Source organism: Oryzias latipes, chromosome 3, assembly GCF_002234675.1.
Source record: "Oryzias latipes chromosome 3, ASM223467v1".
In the NCBI taxonomy this organism is placed as follows: domain Eukaryota; kingdom Metazoa; phylum Chordata; class Actinopteri; order Beloniformes; family Adrianichthyidae; genus Oryzias; species Oryzias latipes.
In genome coordinates, this window is record NC_019861.2 from 37,345,982 (window position 1) to 37,362,642 (window position 16,661).

The following is a 16,661-nucleotide window of genomic DNA, read 5'->3' on the forward strand; positions in this document are numbered from 1 at the left end:
TGTCCTGCGACACACAAGGCAACCTGTCCAGGGTGAACCCCGCCTTCACCCCACGGTAACTGGGACAGGCTCCAGCAACCCCTTGACCCTGAAGGGGAAAAAGTGGGTGAAGAACATGGATGGATTTGATATCAGGTTAGACATTTATAGCCTTATATTTCTTTTAGAAATTCCTTTTATCAGTATTCATTGTATGTGGGGTCATAGGTCGTATCTGTTAACAGAGGGAAGTGGCCACTCGCAGGTGACATCCTGGACAGGTCACCAGTGTCTCGCAGGGCCACAGTCACACCTATGGACAATTTAGAATCACCAATGAAGCATGTTTTTGGACAACAATCGGAGACCCCAGAGATAACCCACTCATGCACGGAGAGAACATGCTAACTCTGTTTCAGGTCCCCCAGCCAGGACTTGAACCCCGGAGATCTTCCTTCTTGCTATGAGGCAAGAGCGCTAACCGCTGTAACCACCGCGCCACTGTGCAGCCAAAACTTACTGCACAGAAAGTGGAAGTGGGCTTCTGCTGCTTTCTGGAAACAGGGTTTCTGTGCAGCCGGGGGTTTCTAAAGGCTTCAGTTGTGGTCTGCATGAACCACAGGCCGGCTGACATCCAGGAATGAAAAGCTGCTGAGGTTACCAAGACGACCTTGTTTGGTTCCTGAATTCCTCCAGAAAGAAAGAAAACATACCTCCCTCTTGATTTGACCCAATTAGCTAAAAGCTGCAGTTTTCTAGTCCGAACCGTCTCGTTTGCAGCAAAACCTTCAAAGCAAAAACGCCATCATAATGTCAGAGTTGTGTATTTGTGTATTTCTGATGAAATTAAACCTGAAGTTTACGTTAACGTATCCAGTCACTGCATGCTTTAGCATGACTTGCTTTAGCTGCATTAGCATTTCTCAGCTGAAAACCCAAAGTGTTGAAACCACTGACTGCTAGAACAGAAGCAGAAAAAGAACTAACTCTGTGAACCGGATCTGTAACAAACACTTCTACAGGTTTGCAAATACATTCTGAAAGGTCTGGTTCTGGTCTGATCCTGTCTTTTTCTGGTCTGATCCTGGTCTGGTTCTGGTCTGGTTCTGGTCTGATCTTGGTCTGGTTCTGGTCTGGTTCTGGTCTGATCTTGGTTGGTCTGGTTTTGGTCTAATCATGGTTTGGTTCTGGTCTGATCCTGGTCATGTGTGTGTGTGTGTGTGTGTGCGTGTGTGTGTTTGTGTGTGTGTGTGTGGATTTGTGTGGGTGTACGTTTGTGCGTGTTGGTGTATGTGTGTGTTTGTGTGTGTGTGGGTGTATGTGTGTGTTTGTGCACACTAGGAATGCAACGGTTCACTTCCCCGTGATTTGATTTTGGTTTTGGTTCCATATGTGGTTTATGTTTTACAAAACAACTAAAAACTTTAAACTTCCTAATAAACGAGAAACAACAAAGTGAAACCTTTCTGCTGTCTGAGACTGAGCCAGGTATAATGTCATTCATTCATCTTCTAAACCCGTTTTTGTCCCTTTTGGGGTCACGGGGCTGCTGGAGCCTATCCCGGTCACTCGTGGGGGAAGGCAGGGGGACGACCTGGACAGGTTGCCAGTCTGTCGCAGTGCCACCCACATGCACTCTCACATACACACATAGGGGCAATTTACAGTAACCAATGAACCTATGAAGCATGTGTTCTGGTTCAGTCCCCCCAGCCGGGACTTGAACCGGGGGCCTTCTTGCTGCGCCATCGTGCAGCTGGGTGTAATGTAATAAAACTAAATGAAAATAAAAGTCCTTCTTGAGTTTAGCTCAGCAGCTGTTTGACACTTTCAGCGTAAACATATGAAGATAAACTCCAGTGACCTCGTGACCCAGAACAGGACTAAACAGCAACAGAAGTCAGCCAAACAGCAACCAGTTCCTATCTCTGCCTGTAGAGGGCGATGTTTCATCAGAAAATTGGTTGAAACAGAAACAGTTCTGCTCTCACTGAAACATTAAAAAAATTGTTAGTAATTATTGGTTCTGTAAGAGACGTTATGTGGAACAGAAGCAGAAATTCTGCAGAAGGTTCCTTCTTAGAACCTTTTGTTGACTCCTCCTGTCATCATGTTAACTGGTGAAAAGTCCAGTTTGACACGCCGCCATGTGTGACGTCTTCAACCGTTTCAACGTCTTCAAATCAGACCCGCCTCAGATTTGATTTGATCAAATTAGAGATGTTGAGGGCAAACATTCGGTTTAACATTTCCATCAGAATTCTTCATGTCAGAAGTGTCACATTATTTTCCTTTAGAGTCTGCTGTGGAGTTCCTCAGGGTTCTTTGTTGGGTTCTTGTTGATTCTTGCTGATGGACGTCTCCACAGTTCTACAATCAGAACGTCTGTGAAGCACCCTGACGGCTGCCTTTGGTCTGACCTCTGGCTGTTCACCACACCGTCCACAGCAATCCCTAGACGCTGACGTTCCCTCCTGTACAGCAGGTGGCAGTATGCCCTCTTCTCGCCGTCATCTACCAATAAATAAGAGCAAACAGAAGTCTTAGATTCTAAAAATGTTGGGCTGTATTTTCTACTCAGGCCGGTTTTTGGAGCAGAATTCTTGCATATTTATTTTTAACCGACGTCATAGGGTCAGCAGATGTGTAGGATTGGACCACTTCAGCACGGTTCACGGTTCACATGGGGTCAAACGTGATCAAGCGTGTCCAGACGCTCTCAGGTGAGTCAATTCAATTCAATTTTATTTATTTGTATAGCCCAAAATCACAACAACAGTCGTCTCGATGGGCTTCGAACTGAAACATGAACTCAAAAGGATCATGAATACAAAGAGTTCAATAGGAAAATACTAAAATGATCTAACAAACTGACTAAGCTATACTGGCATCCCTGCCCTTAGACCCCCCTTCTCTGTAGGGGAAAAACTCCTAAAAAAACGGATTCTGGAAAAAATGAAGAAATCTCAGGGGTGTCCACATGAAGGAGGGATCCGCCCCCAGGACGGACAGGCGATTTACCAGAACTCTTAGAGAAGAATTAACTTATCTAAATCTACAACTACATATATAAAGTCCAGCAGACGAGCTTCATCCACCCGTGGTTGGGGGGACGGCCGGGGGCGCGAGTCGAGCCGGAGACAGGAACCACAGCCAGGTGTAGGAGCAGGAGCAGAGACGAGGTACTCGGTCAGGTACAGAGCAGAGACGAGGCAGCGTGTCCTTCTCCAGAGGGTCGTGAGGCGGAAACCTAAACATCACTTTGTGACCAAGTCTGAGATTTTCTGGCAGCTCATGATATCAGTCAGAATATTGAGATTATTGTGATGAGCATTGACCGACTTACACAGAAATACACAACCGGTGTTTTCCATCAGGAGACAACATTTTATTTAATTGATTCTTAACAGAAAATTTGCAACAAAAATGACACAGAAGCCACATGACAACACACGACCAACCTTACAGATGACCGAGTCGGATGTCAGTCGGATGTTTGAAACCTGTATTCAGTCATTCTCTACTGTTCCCTTCATAGTGACCTGTGTCGTTTATTGAGATCCACAGCCGGCCAAACCTTTTCTCTGCATTTCATCCTCCAACGAACAGACATGTGTCGTAGTTGAACTGGATTTAATGCACAGAAATGTGAAACTGAAAATGGGACACGTAGAAGAACATGCACAAGACATTCTGGACTCACATATGGAAACAAGCTCGTGATCATCATCATTGTCAGACTAAAAATGTTCATGTGTTCGGTTCCACCATCACATGAAATGGAAATGCTATATTTGCATGAAACACAACCAATGAGGCAGTAAAATGAAAGCAAAACTAAAGCCAGCATGTAAAATTATTACGTTCTGATAAGTACTATCTAAATAAATCCTGCTACATATGAAAAATTAGCCTCAATACTTTCTTTACTGTCACCTTTCTAACTTGTCATTACAAGCAAAGGGCTGGATGGATTATTATGACAACTGAACACATAGAACTCTCATCATCATAATTTTCTCTGCAGACGAATTTCCTGTTGCCTCATTTCCTGTTGATGACTACAGACAGATTATGATTTTATACCAACACATAATAATGCTGAGAATGAGAACTGCGCCCTCTAGAGGCCTGGAAATGCATCCATTCATTCACTAAAAATCCTTTAAAAAAATTAAACACTAAAAAAAATTTACTTTTTGTGATCTTCGAAGAAAAAAAATCAGGATGAAATAATACTAAAAATAAAAACAATAAATAATCCGTCTTCTCTTGTCTTCGTCCCTGTGAGACTTTGGAGGCTGCAGCTCCTCACAGTTTGTGCTGAACTTCGTGAATAAAACTGAGCAGCTGTGCTGCAGTGTTCTGCATGTCTGTGAAGTCCAATTCCTTTGTCTTCTGCTGCAGATGGACAGATATCTGCATTGCTTCATCAGAACAGTGGTTCCTTGTTTTTAGCGTTCTACAAATCACAGTGAAGATGAAATCCGTGAAGGCCTCACTGCAGACTTTCCTCAAACAGACACGAACATTTTCAGACTTTTCTCTATTCTTTAAACTCAAAGAACAAACCCTGATAGAAAAATAATCCAGGATCTTAGAATAAAAACAAAGCTTTGACGCCCTGTTCGATTCCTGGCTTGACCGTCAAAGTGTTATTTGACTAAACACTGAACTTGACGTTGCTCCTGGTGGTTGAGGTTGGCACCTTGCATGGTAGCAGAGCTGCCCTCAGTGAGTGAATGTGTGAGTGTTGGTGAACGACTGTGACTGGAAAGCACTTTGGGCCTTAAAGCAGAAAAGTTTACAAGTAGAGGCCATTTACCATAAATGACGGATCTAATCCTGACGTCTGCAGATTTGCGTTCAAATCTCAACACGCAAGCAGAGCTCAGCTTAACACCTGAATCCCAACAGCTCAAGTCCAAACACCAAAAATGCCAACTTTTGCTCCACTCTCCTGGGGCCTCATTTCTAAAACTTTGCGTAGGATTTGCGTCAGAAGTGGCGTACGGATGAAACATAGGACGTGCGTACGCACAGAAATATCTTCTAAGAGCGCAAGATCAGCCATTGTGCGTCATTACGCATTGTGATGGGGCATTTTATTTCCCTCCATTTAATTAAATCTGGCAAGCTACAGATGTCGGGAATAATCCACGTGGAAATGGGAAACTGATCAGCGCAAATATAATTTCTTGTTGCTTTCTGAATGGTTGAGACATACGCCATGCATTGTTTTATCAAAAATAAAACAAACTAAAGGCATATGCATGAATACCATAATTCCATAGCTTATGAAGAAATGTTTTAATATGAAAACAACTTTCCAACTTTCCTGTCTGTCCGTCCGTCCGTCCGTCCGTCCGTCCGTCCGCACACCCGCACCTATATCTGCTCCGCCAGACGGACACATTAACGAGAATATCAGTTTTGTACATTATTTCGTTCTGTTAACTATATTATTTATGAGGATGAATTGCACAACATGCCAATATTGCAGAACATATTTCACTTTTCTTTCTGCAAATATGTGTTCATTTGAATTTCTGTTGTAATTTTCGTTTGATTTTTTTGTTTGTTTCACTGCTGATCGATCAAACAGGTGTTGGTGTAGCTGTTAATTGTAAGACTTGCTTTGTGAAGTCTTCATGTTATTTCTGAGAGGCAGTATTGTCATTTTCACTTTCACGTGTTTCTTCCATCTGCCGACGGCGTCGCCGTTTCTCATTTCACCCATTTTTGTGCGTACGCCTGGGTCAGAGCTTGCATGAAGGACCGCACATTTTCCAGTCAAGTTTGCTTTTTATAAATCTCAATTATTGCGTAGAGAGTGGCGTACGCCTTCTTTTGTGCGTAGGCAACGTTTATAAATGAGGCCCCAGGTGTTTTGTTGGTTTCCTTCAGCCTCCAACACACGCTCTTTAAACTACAGCAATTCTTCTGCCTTTAACGCAATTATTACCATAAGTCCCTCAGATTCTGAGATGCAGAAAGGCAGCTATGCATCCATACATCACAAAGATTCTTTCCTCTATGTCAAAACCAGCTGCTTTGTGTTCACATAAACACTTCACGTCTGTAAAGTGTTGCATTTATGGCTATTCTTGGCTTCCAAGTCCGTTTGGGATTACGTTAATTGTGTTAACGGTTGAGGAGTTACAGTAGTTCAAAGAACGTCAATCTCTGGGTTTAAAGGGTCTTTTTTGTTGTTGTTGTAATAAACTGAATTTCAGGGACTAACCATTGTTTACTGTATTTAAGGCTTAGTCACATGTACCTGTTCAGAGGGTTGACCCCGTATGGGTTCTACAGGTTTTTGGGTTGTCCGGGTCCGTGGGTGGTCATGGAGATCTTCAGGTGAGATCAGGTGTGTCTTACAGTTCCCTTCAGGCTGATACGACCACCTCAAGGGAAGTCATGAAAATGGAGCATACCATTGTTGTGGGCCTGGTAAGTGTATTCGTAAGGTTAATGGAAGCTACACACATTTATGATGTACGGGTGATGCTGTCGTACGGCGTCCTTACGCCACACTCTGGTTGTTAGTAAGGTGTGAGTTCTGACTTCTTACCGACCGCACAAATGCTGCACGCACGGGGTGTGCATGTGATACCCAAGTGCCTATACGACATTCACACCTGCCAGATTGTGCAGAAAGGACACACAGGGGGAGCATAAGGAGCACAAACCTTTCCCTTCAACAACACTAACCCAGGGAGTGCGATTGGAAGGGGGTAAAAAAAGGGAAAATCAGTACGGCACACCTGCGTCTCACCTACGTCCCCCCTTACTCACCCTTTTGTGTTGTCTAAGAGTTCACTACAACCTGTTGCCACAGCATGAAGAAAATAAATGTGCATGAACATTTTCTCTCTACGGCTTCACTGAGCGGTCTATGACCTTGATATTTCATGCAGATCACCTGCTTGACCCATGCAGGTTTGACCATTTTTCACCTCCAGATGGCCCGTATCCATCTGTAAGGACAGCTGGGAGTACGTCTTCATGGACCTGAACTGTTGTCTTGTTGGACGAAAGCACAGCTAACAGCTTCACGCTTTCGATGAACAGGATCCACTTTGGATTCCCTGAAACTCATCAAGCATGCAAAGTGGTCAAACAGTTGCGGTAAAGGTTTAAAAATGTTCCCTCGACACTGAAGTCGGTGCTGTCAGAGTAACCAACAGAGGATCGAGACCTTTATCATGTAATCTAATCTGGTTTCTTTTGTGCCAAAGCAGGTCACAGAAATTTGCTGATGCCTCTGACAGAAAGTGACAACCATGACATCAAATTCAACCACAAGAATACATCTGGGAGTTCACAGTAGGAGGCGGAGTCGCACCATTCCCAATACTCAGACAAAGAAGGAAATAAATGATCTGGATTCTTTAATTCCTAATCCTCATCTGGTGCAACTGTCAGAGGATCTCCAGACGAACTCCATCATGTTTAAGCAACTAGGAATTTATTTAGCATAAAACAATTGAAACAGGTCACAGAACTGAAAGGATTTTCTCATCAGAGTTTCAGTGTGTCTTTCTTCGTGTGCGCCTCAAAAACACATTTCCATGTCGAGTGCAAAAGTGCGCTTGGTGCCCTGAAAACGTTAAGATGGGACAGATAAGATCATGTCTGATCCCACACAGAGAAACGGCAGCGATTTCGAGTGTGATCTGTGGTGCAGATATGAAACAAATGCAGAAGACGGAGAGAAGTAGTTCATGGCAAACAGTGGGTGAACACAATGTCAAAACTTCTGGAGTTTCCCTTCAGTTTCAGTTTTTAAACTTCAGCTAAAAAGGTGAAACGAGTCCGAGAGGCACACATATGTTTCAATCAAAAGATGCCTTTTGCTTATTTTCTATTGTTGCACAGACATGCTAGCTGCTAGCATGTCTCCAGCTATGGATTCTTTCCTAGATGGGTCTTAGAGTTACTGCGCAGATTAGCATTGCGTCCACTTAGTCATCATTTGATCAGATAATTCCTAAAAAAAAATGTTAGGATTATAAACAACTGATGCTAGCGACGGATGCTAAGGTCTGATGCAAAACTCTGATGATAACAGACACATTTCCATGTCCAGGACAAAAGTGCGCTAGCTTCCCTGAAAACCGTTTTCTGACCAGGCTGTGGTTTGTTGATTATCTGTCAAATAGATCCCAATCTATACAAATATCTGGCTCCAGCTCTCCTGCTCACAAGGTCAAAATATGTGTGCCACAGGGTTCGGTTCTTGGACCTATTCTATTCTCATCTATTTCAACAACTTATGTCAATACTTATCAAATGCAACATTTTTATGCAGACAATACTGTCATTTATTGTTGCTCTCGGTCAATCTGACAAGCTTTTGAGTTTTTACAATCTGCTTTTTAACATTGTTCAGTCTCGTCTTCGGTGACTAAAAATGATCTTAAATGCAGGAAAACCCAAAGTGATGCAATTTTCACATAAACATGAATTTAGTTATATAATATATCTTGAACAAAAATGATCCGAACTACACTCATTTCAATGCTTTCGTTCCTCTTTCAATGCTTTCGTTTTTCCGAGAAAAGGTGAGTTTGTTACTCTCAACTGGTGCACCTTGCATCTCTTGTACTTTAACATCGTCATGTTACTGCAGTTGTCTAGAACCCTGAAACTGAAAACAGTTGATGCTCACAAAGCAGGAGAAGGCTTGTCTTGTAGCTTATTTTTAATCTGAAAATGTGCAAATTTGTGAAACCAGCAAACCTGTTTGTTGTTGGAACACATCCACCAAGGTTGTTTATGTTTGACATTGGTCAGGTGTGTGGACTGAGCGCTTTGGTTTGGGGTTTGGTTCTCTGTGCTTTTCTCCCCATCAGTCACTCCAGCTTCAGGTTGCCAATCATCAGTGGCGGTTCTACACTAACTTACTCCCTGGGCGAGTAACCCCCACCAGCGCCCCCCCCCCCCCCCCCCCCCCCCGCACACATACAAAATTTGACAACATCCTGTTGTGTTCCCTATCTTCTATTTAGCCATTTTACTCAAAAAATGCATGGATTTTCTAGACTCATATTACAGGGGGGTCAAACTCAGTCACACAGGGGCCTAAGTTAAAAACACGCTTAAGGTTTTGGGCCGAAGAAGATAAACATTTACTGAACACACTAAAGCTAAACTTTTAAACCTTTTAAACTGAACTTTTTGAACATAAATATGAATAAAAACAGGAACATTAATCCAGAATAACTCAAGTTAAACCTTAAATAACTTGTAATATTTTGTTCTCCATAGAAATATATTCTGTCAAAATTATACAAATATGATCATGCTGCAGGACAAAACAAAGAAAGCCTGGAAATATTAATAAGAAATTACATATCAAATAATTCCATTTTTATGCTCTTTCATCCTTCTTTAGAGCATTTTTTTTTAGAGCTGGACTCCTGCTTCATTTTTAGCAATAATTTCTTAATGTGTGACGTCCTGTGTGTGTCTTTGTGAAACATATCAGAGGGATTAGATCTAAAAAATAAAACTTATTGTGATTAATATGTTTAGGTCTTATAAAACATTAAAGACTAAATCTTAGAACTCATCAGTGAGATTACTCCAAAAATATTTGGCATTTCCCTAAATTTGTGCAACACCAACAGTAGAAATCCTCCAAAAAACCTCAATCCATATAAAATGGTCTGCGCTCCCCCCCCTCCCCCCCCCCTTCCCTCTGACACACGCGGCTCCGTCTCTATGACGGGAGGCGCAGCTGCGGCCCAGAGTTGATTGTCAGATAAAAAAAGACTCCCAATCACCTGTTAGTGTGATTCAGCCACCGGCGAGTCGCGCTCCCCTCTCGAGTTTTTTTTACTTATGTTCCAAAGACTACCGCAAAGAGGTGTGGCCGCAAGTGTCTTGCAGCAGAGGGCGGTGGTCACGTGCGCATCGGGTCTGCTGTGTCGGAGCAAAGAATTGTGGGAAATAATCCCCATTGCCTGCTTTTGTCGAAATTGGGTTGAGCACGGATGTTTGTTCTGCCTAAATCCTTTTCATGTGCCTGTTTTACGTTGTTTCACTCTAAATTATTCTTTTTTTTTTTTCTTTTTCTTTTGCACCATAAGTGTGAAGAGGAAACAGGGGGAAGACATTATTAAGAGTCTGATGTGTCAAAATAAAAGTATTAAGTGTCGGCTGCTGAAGTAATTTCAAATTAAAACTTCAAGCTACCTCTTTGAATATTGTATGTAGCACATTACTCATCGGACACGGCCAATGCCGCCCCCTATGAAGTGCCGCCCTGGGCGACCGCCCACATCGCCCATATCAAAAACCGCCACTGCCAATCATCCACAGCCGTCTTGATTTCTGTTAACAGTCCTTCGTCTATTTATATAGCTCATCTGCTTTTTGGCCTTCTTGGTTCTCCATGGTTTTGTCAGGTATAAGTTAAAATGCTTCATTTAAGTGATTCGCTCTTTTTGGAATTGCACATAAAATGCATAAAATTAGTTACTTGGTGGTCACACAGACCATCAGTAAAATACATTTTAAGTTCCACTTCGATCATCTTCTGATCTGTTGTCAAAGCTTTCCCAGTGGTCTTTTGATGGTGACGATGATGCTGTTTTAGCCAAAATCCAAGAACCTGTGTTGTTTTCTCGGACATAGTTTCTACAGACCGGCAGGGGTTCGTCATAAAGTCACCTCTTGGATTGTGGGCGGGACTGTTACCGCAGAACAATCCCCCCCCCCTTCCTGTCACCCATCTATTTACACTATCTACTGCTAGCTTACAGCCCCTAACACCCCCAACATAACATTAGTAATAATAAATAATAATAAACTTTATTTATATAAACTTTTCAAAATCAAGCTTAAAAAGTGCTGTACAATTAACACAAGACCAAAGACCAGGATTAAAAACAGTATTGAGGTGTTTGACAGTACGACAAAATAAAACACTAAATCAGTCAAATCATTCAAATCAATAATCCCATAGGTTTAAATTTAAGAGCCAGTAAAATCATTAAAAGCATGCATATAAAGGTGCGTTTTTTAAATACCGGTAGGGACTCAGCTGGCCTGATCTCTTAAAGGCCATGTCTCCCTTGGTCTTCAATCTATTCAAGTCAATTTTATTTATATAGCCCAATATTTACAACAATAGTCATCTCAATGGGCTGCACTGTAAGGATTCAGTGGTTTGGGTTGGTTTTGTTGTTCTTGGTCATGTTTTTGGTTTCCCTTTTGTCAGTCACACCAGTTTCAGGTTCATGATCCACAGCTGTCTTCAGTTTAGTTAATTGACCTCAGCCTATTTAAGTGTCTTGGTTTCTGTTCATCCTCGTCAGGTCATCTACTCTGCTGTATCACCTTTTTGTTTCTCCATGTAGTTTTGTTTTGGTTTGGTCATTAAATATTTTATTTTCTGTCACTAAACCTGGTCTCCTGCATTGGGTTCTCCGACACCAGTTACTGACATGGAGAATCTGGATTGTGGCATTGTTAAAAAACCTTTTGCCGAAAATCTAAGATTGCGACCAGGTACATTAGGGACGAGGAGATCAGCTATATATTTAGGGGCCAGACCCCAGCGTGCTTTAAAAGCAATAATTGCAATCTTAAAATCTTTTTAAAACAGACTGGGGGCCAGTGCAAAGATGCTAAAACTGGAGTAATATGATCTCTCATTCGGGTTTTGTTTAGGAGTCTGGCGGCAGCAATTTGGAGGAACTGTAGTTTATACACACTCTGCTGTGAAAGACATGCGTAGAGTGCATTTCATGAGTCCAAACGGGAGAAAATCAAAGTGTGAATCCCCATCTCAACACATTTTCTAAATAGGAGAGGGGTTATTCTGTATAATCTGTGTATTTGCCAGAAACAAGATTTGACCACCACTTTGACATGTGTCTCCAAATTTAAATCAGTTTCAAATATCACCCCCAGATTTCTGCAGTTTGTAGAAACATACTTAGACAGAGACTCCAATTTCTGAGCCACACGGTTTTAGGCCTCAACTGATCCAAAAATAATGACATTAGGTCTGTCCATATTCAACTGCAGAAAAATTTGAGCCATCCAGGTTTTAATTTCTGCAATGCAGCCATTGAGATTCTTTAGAAGACCAAGGTCATCAGGTTTAATGGATAAGAACAGTTGAGTGTCATAAGCATAAAAAATAAAAATTGAGGCTATGTCGGCGTATTACCTCCCCCAGTGGTAGCATGTAAATTGAAAATAACAGAGGTCCCAATACCGAACCCTGAAGAAGGCGAGGTGTCATTTTCACCTTAGATGAGCAAGTATTGCGGATAGAAACCTGTCAGATAAGTAAAAATAAAACCAGTTAAGAACTGTGCCCGAAAAACCAACCCAAGATTTCAGACATTGTAATAAATTTGAGTGGTCAACCGAATCAAAGTGGTGCAACAAAACTGTTGATCAATATAGAGATATCCAGCCATGCAGTTTAGATCCAAATTCTAGCTCAGACAAGGGAAAAAAAGATGTTCATGGATTGTCTTCAGGTGGATGATCAGAATGGAGCAGAGCAGGGAGTTTGTGCCCCTGGTGGATTCTTAAATGCCATTTTCTTGTCTGCTCCTGATTTGCAACAATTGGAATAAAGGAATACTAAGAAATGGGTGGGAGTGGCTCAGGCGGTGGCTCAGGCGGTGGCTCAGGCGGTGGCTCAGGCGGTGGCTCAGGCGGTGGCTCAGGCGGTAGAGCAGGCGGTAGAGCAGGCGGTAAAGCAGGCGGTAAAGCAGGCGGTAAAGCAGGCGGTAAAGCAGGCGGTAAAGCAGGCGGTAAAGCAGGCGCTCCAATGACCGAAGGGTCGGCAGTTCGATCCCTGCTCCCCCCAGCCAGCTGTTGTTGTGTCCTTGGGCAAGACACTTCACCCTCCTTGCCTCCAGTGTGGCTCCACTGGTGTGTGAATGTGTATAAATGATCCAGGTGATGGTCAGAGGGGCCGTATGCGCAAACCGGCAGCCACGCCTCTGTCAGTCTGCCCCAGGGCAGCTGAGGCTACAACAGTAGCTGCCATCACCAAGTATGAATGAGGAGTAAATGAATAATGGACACAATGTAAGCGCTTTGAGCAACAAGAAAAAGCACAGATAAATCTTATCCATTATTATTATTATTAAGAAATGCTATTTCAAGCTGAATTTTCTAAATTTAAGGTCTCTATAATCAGAAAAATGCCAGAAGAAAACGTCAAAACACCAAAACAGCATTTTTATCAAAGACTGTCTGATTTGAGTCAAAAAGACGGTACTTGACTGCAATGACAGTTTTTATCTGTTTGATGTTTCTCTTGAACTCTTTTGCACTCTAAGAATCGGGGCCTACGGCACGCACATGAAGAGGCCTACACATGAAATTCTTCGAAAGACAATGTTGACCTTCATTCTCGAGCTTTGATGTTGAAAAGCAGCTTTGCATCACCTGGAATAGTTTACCCACACGAGCTTTGACCTCTGAAAACCCCACCTGGCTGTTTGCTTCACCTTATTCAGCAGGTGTAGTGGCGGCTGGCAGGCGCTCAGGTCGTATTGAAGGTTGGTTTATACAGTTTTCCCGTCAGAGATGTTATCAGAGAAGGAAATATGTCCATTTCATCTCAGATTCCTCTGATCGGACTCTGATTACCTGGAAGTTCAAAGCTGCTGAGATCAAATTTTTGACTTTGTTGTCTGCGGCGGGTTATCAGATCACAGAGCGGCGCTCATCCTCTTAAATACCGGAGATCTCGGAGACGTGAGCTCAGTAGCTGGTACTGACCCAAGTGACAGGATGGAGCTGCCGACCCACAGCATCTGCATTCTGATGGTGAGCTCTTCCTTAAACCGATGGACTAGTTTGTAGTTTTAGACATTCAAAGGGTTCACGTTGTTAATTATCTAGAATAACGCATATTTTTAGTGGAGAATGTAAAAAAAAATGTGCCTCATTTTGGGGGGTTAAATGTTCAGGCGATTGGGTCATCTTTGCGGTTCTCTATCCTCAGGTTATATGTTGTTCATTGCGGTTCTCTTCGTGCTCTGATGAAGGAGTTCTTCATCCTCCTGACTGCAATGTGACGCTGCAGTTCTCCTCGGAGATCTTCTCCCTCTCCAGAGGGAATGGTAACATCCATCAGAGGTCGATGTCCCCTTGGAGATGGAGGTCAGTAAAAATCTGGACCTCTGGTTCTGGACGCTTTTGGTTCTAAGCTTCCATCTGCTCCTCTGTGTTCAGGTCCACCACGGTGAGGCACCGGATCCCCTCCACGCTGTGGGAGGCCGAGTGCGACAGCATCTTCTGCTCCAACCCCACCTCAGGACAGCCCAAAGACTACAGCCTGAACTCTGTTCCGATCTACCAGAACATTCTGGTTCTGAACCACGTCAAAGGCAGCCACTGCTACACAGCCTCGTACCATTTGGTGGCCGTTGGCTGCACCTGCGTCTGGGCCAGGTCCAACCAGACTTAGCAGAACCAGAACCAAAGCATCTTTACAACAAACCTTTGACAACGCCGAGCAGATGAGTAGCTTTTGAAGCTCGGTGTGAGTTTGTGTGACGCTTCCTGTTTTTTTAAATTAAACAATGGAATTTACTCTCTAACCTTCATAAATAATTTATGACAAAGCCCAAAACCCAACAATTTTTGTGTGATAGCAGCTCGTTGACATCTTAATTAGTCCTCGGGACTTTGGCTGGTTGTGGATTTTCTGTCAGGTTTAGGTAGAAAACCAGCAGACATTGATGCTAGCATTGAAGTATTACAAAGTTTATTGTTTGAGGAAAATGTTACTTAGAACACAGCACACAAAATAAAAGAACAAAATCCTCATGTTTATTACCTAAATGTAAAAAATGAGTAAAAAAAGTGTTTTAAAAAAAGTAGTTTAAAACCAGAAATAACAAGTATTAAACACAAGTCAAAACCCACAGGTAGTCAGCCCAAAAGAAAAAAAATTTAAGAGGACAAATATCAGATTGTAAGTTCAAAAGATAAATTATATCAGATCAATTTGTCACGTTGGATGGAGTTTCTGTATTTAAATGAAAACATAAAAACAGCATCTCTGTGTATTCTGAACTTGACTAAAATCCTGAAGCCCCAGGTCACCTGAATGAAGGAGGTAAACATTTAGCAACTATTCTCTAAACCAACTGCCCCCCCACCCAGAGTGAGAGGATGCTGGAGCCTATCCCAGGTCCCCCCTGACCAGGTCGGCAGTGTGTTTCAGGTCCAAACACTCACATTCACACTTATGGACCATTAAAAGACTCACTTACTAATCATGTTTGTGGACTGGAGGTAAACCGGAGAAAAGCCACGCATGCACAAGGAGAACTTACAAACTCCACACAGAAAGAAGCTGGCCGGGATTTGAACCTTCTTCTGTGAGGCGATAGCGCTACCCGCTACGCCGTGGTGCATCTGGTTTGATTAAATTTGTAAAATAAATATGAAAATGCGGACAGAATATTTAACAGTTGTGATAAAGGTTAAATTTTTTTAAGATTACTGGAGTGAAAAAATGTTTTTTCAGAAATGCTGTGAAAATATTCTGGACTAGGAATTTACAAATGTACTTTCAAATTTCAATATTTAAAAATTATTTATAGACCTCCAATAGAAATTGTGCTTTTAAAATTTTGTAGCATAGCTTTTGTAGCTTTTTTCATGATGGAGGACAATTTTACAGCCATGATAAATGTCTTGTATCAAATAAATATTCTAAAAACATCAGCTTTTTTGTGAATGAAGATATTTTCTTGTGGTTAAATTATACTGTCAACACAACTGCTGTAACAATTTCGCTGTTAAGTTTAAAATCACAGGAAAATTCTGAAAACTGGTGGGGAAAAGGAAAATGTTTGGTTTAAATGTTAAAGCTTGTTCATATTTCTAGTTACTCTTCTCTTCTGTAAACAATTTCACAAATCCAGAAATTAAGTTTTCTGCTGTGTAGAAAAGGTGGATCCAACAAACACCTGTCAGTCAACACATCCCCATAGGTCATTTAAACGGGTATATGTGTGTCTGCATGAGTGTGTGTTTGTGCGTGCGTGTTTTTCACTTGCAGAAGGTCCAGTCTGGTTCTGAATTCTGATAGACTCCGCTACCTCGTCCTTTGAGGCTTCCCTCCCTCCAGCCAATGACTAGACAGAGGTTCCTTTCTACTGTGGACTTAACAGTCAAAAAGTAGAGCCTTATATAAATTCATGCCTGAAAAATCAAAACACATTAAACAAAGGCAACAATGGGACACTAAATTATGTTCTTGTGATCCAGCATGAAGGTGACTCATCTGCTGGAGTCTGTGTTTGTTCCCTGGAGCTGAAATGTTGCCTGGAAATGGGAAAAAGGCCACGAAATCCTTTGAACGATGCAGGATGGTAAACATTTAATGATGGAACAAACTTTGAATCTACACATTTATTTAATTTATTCAGACATGAAACTAAAACATCAAACAATCAGGATGAAAAAGGAGCAGAAAGAAGAAATGTTCAGAACTCAGACCTAGAACCAGCACATAGAGGCTCTGGGAAGCAACCCCTTGTGGTGGCACATTAGGGATGTTCCAGGCGATCGCCCATCTACAGACTAAACCCCCATCTGCTGTAAACCGTGTTCACGTTGCATCCCATTTTATTCCAAATCCTGAATCTGTTGATTAAACTCGTAAAATGCAGCAATGAGTT

At 42.2% G+C, this 16,661-nt stretch overlaps 1 protein-coding gene across 2 annotated transcripts; it reads left to right on the forward strand.

The window, feature by feature from the left end:
• Positions 1–2,478: 2,478 nt before the first annotated feature.
• il-17a/f-2 (interleukin-17A/F-2) lies at positions 2,479–15,679 on the forward strand. Of its 2 annotated transcripts, XM_020701395.2 has the most exons (4): positions 2,479–2,702; positions 13,673–13,791; positions 13,970–14,127; positions 14,200–15,679. In XM_020701395.2, exons 1-4 carry the CDS (start codon positions 2,663–2,665, stop codon positions 14,432–14,434), a joined length of 552 nt encoding a protein of 183 aa, XP_020557054.1. In that variant the 5' UTR covers positions 2,479–2,662; the 3' UTR covers positions 14,435–15,679. The 2 variants fall into 2 exon arrangements, with proteins under 2 accessions (XP_020557054.1, NP_001191713.1); NM_001204784.1 differs by lacking the exon at positions 2,479–2,702 and having other exon boundaries at positions 13,731–13,791; positions 14,200–14,488.
• Positions 15,680–16,661: the final 982 nt, after the last annotated feature.

What these genes read in the sequence shown, in the direction of transcription:
- il-17a/f-2 (XM_020701395.2), top strand. Translation starts at nt 2,663, where the DNA reads ATGGGGTCAAACGTGATCAAGCGTGTCCAGACGCTCTCAG. An exon ending in ACAGCATCTGCATTCTGATG is followed by an intron (nt 13,792 to 13,969) that starts GTGAGCTCTTCC and finishes CTCTATCCTCAG; the next exon opens with GTTATATGTTGTTCATTGCG. An exon ending in ATGTCCCCTTGGAGATGGAG is followed by an intron (nt 14,128 to 14,199) that starts GTCAGTAAAAAT and finishes CTCTGTGTTCAG; the next exon opens with GTCCACCACGGTGAGGCACC.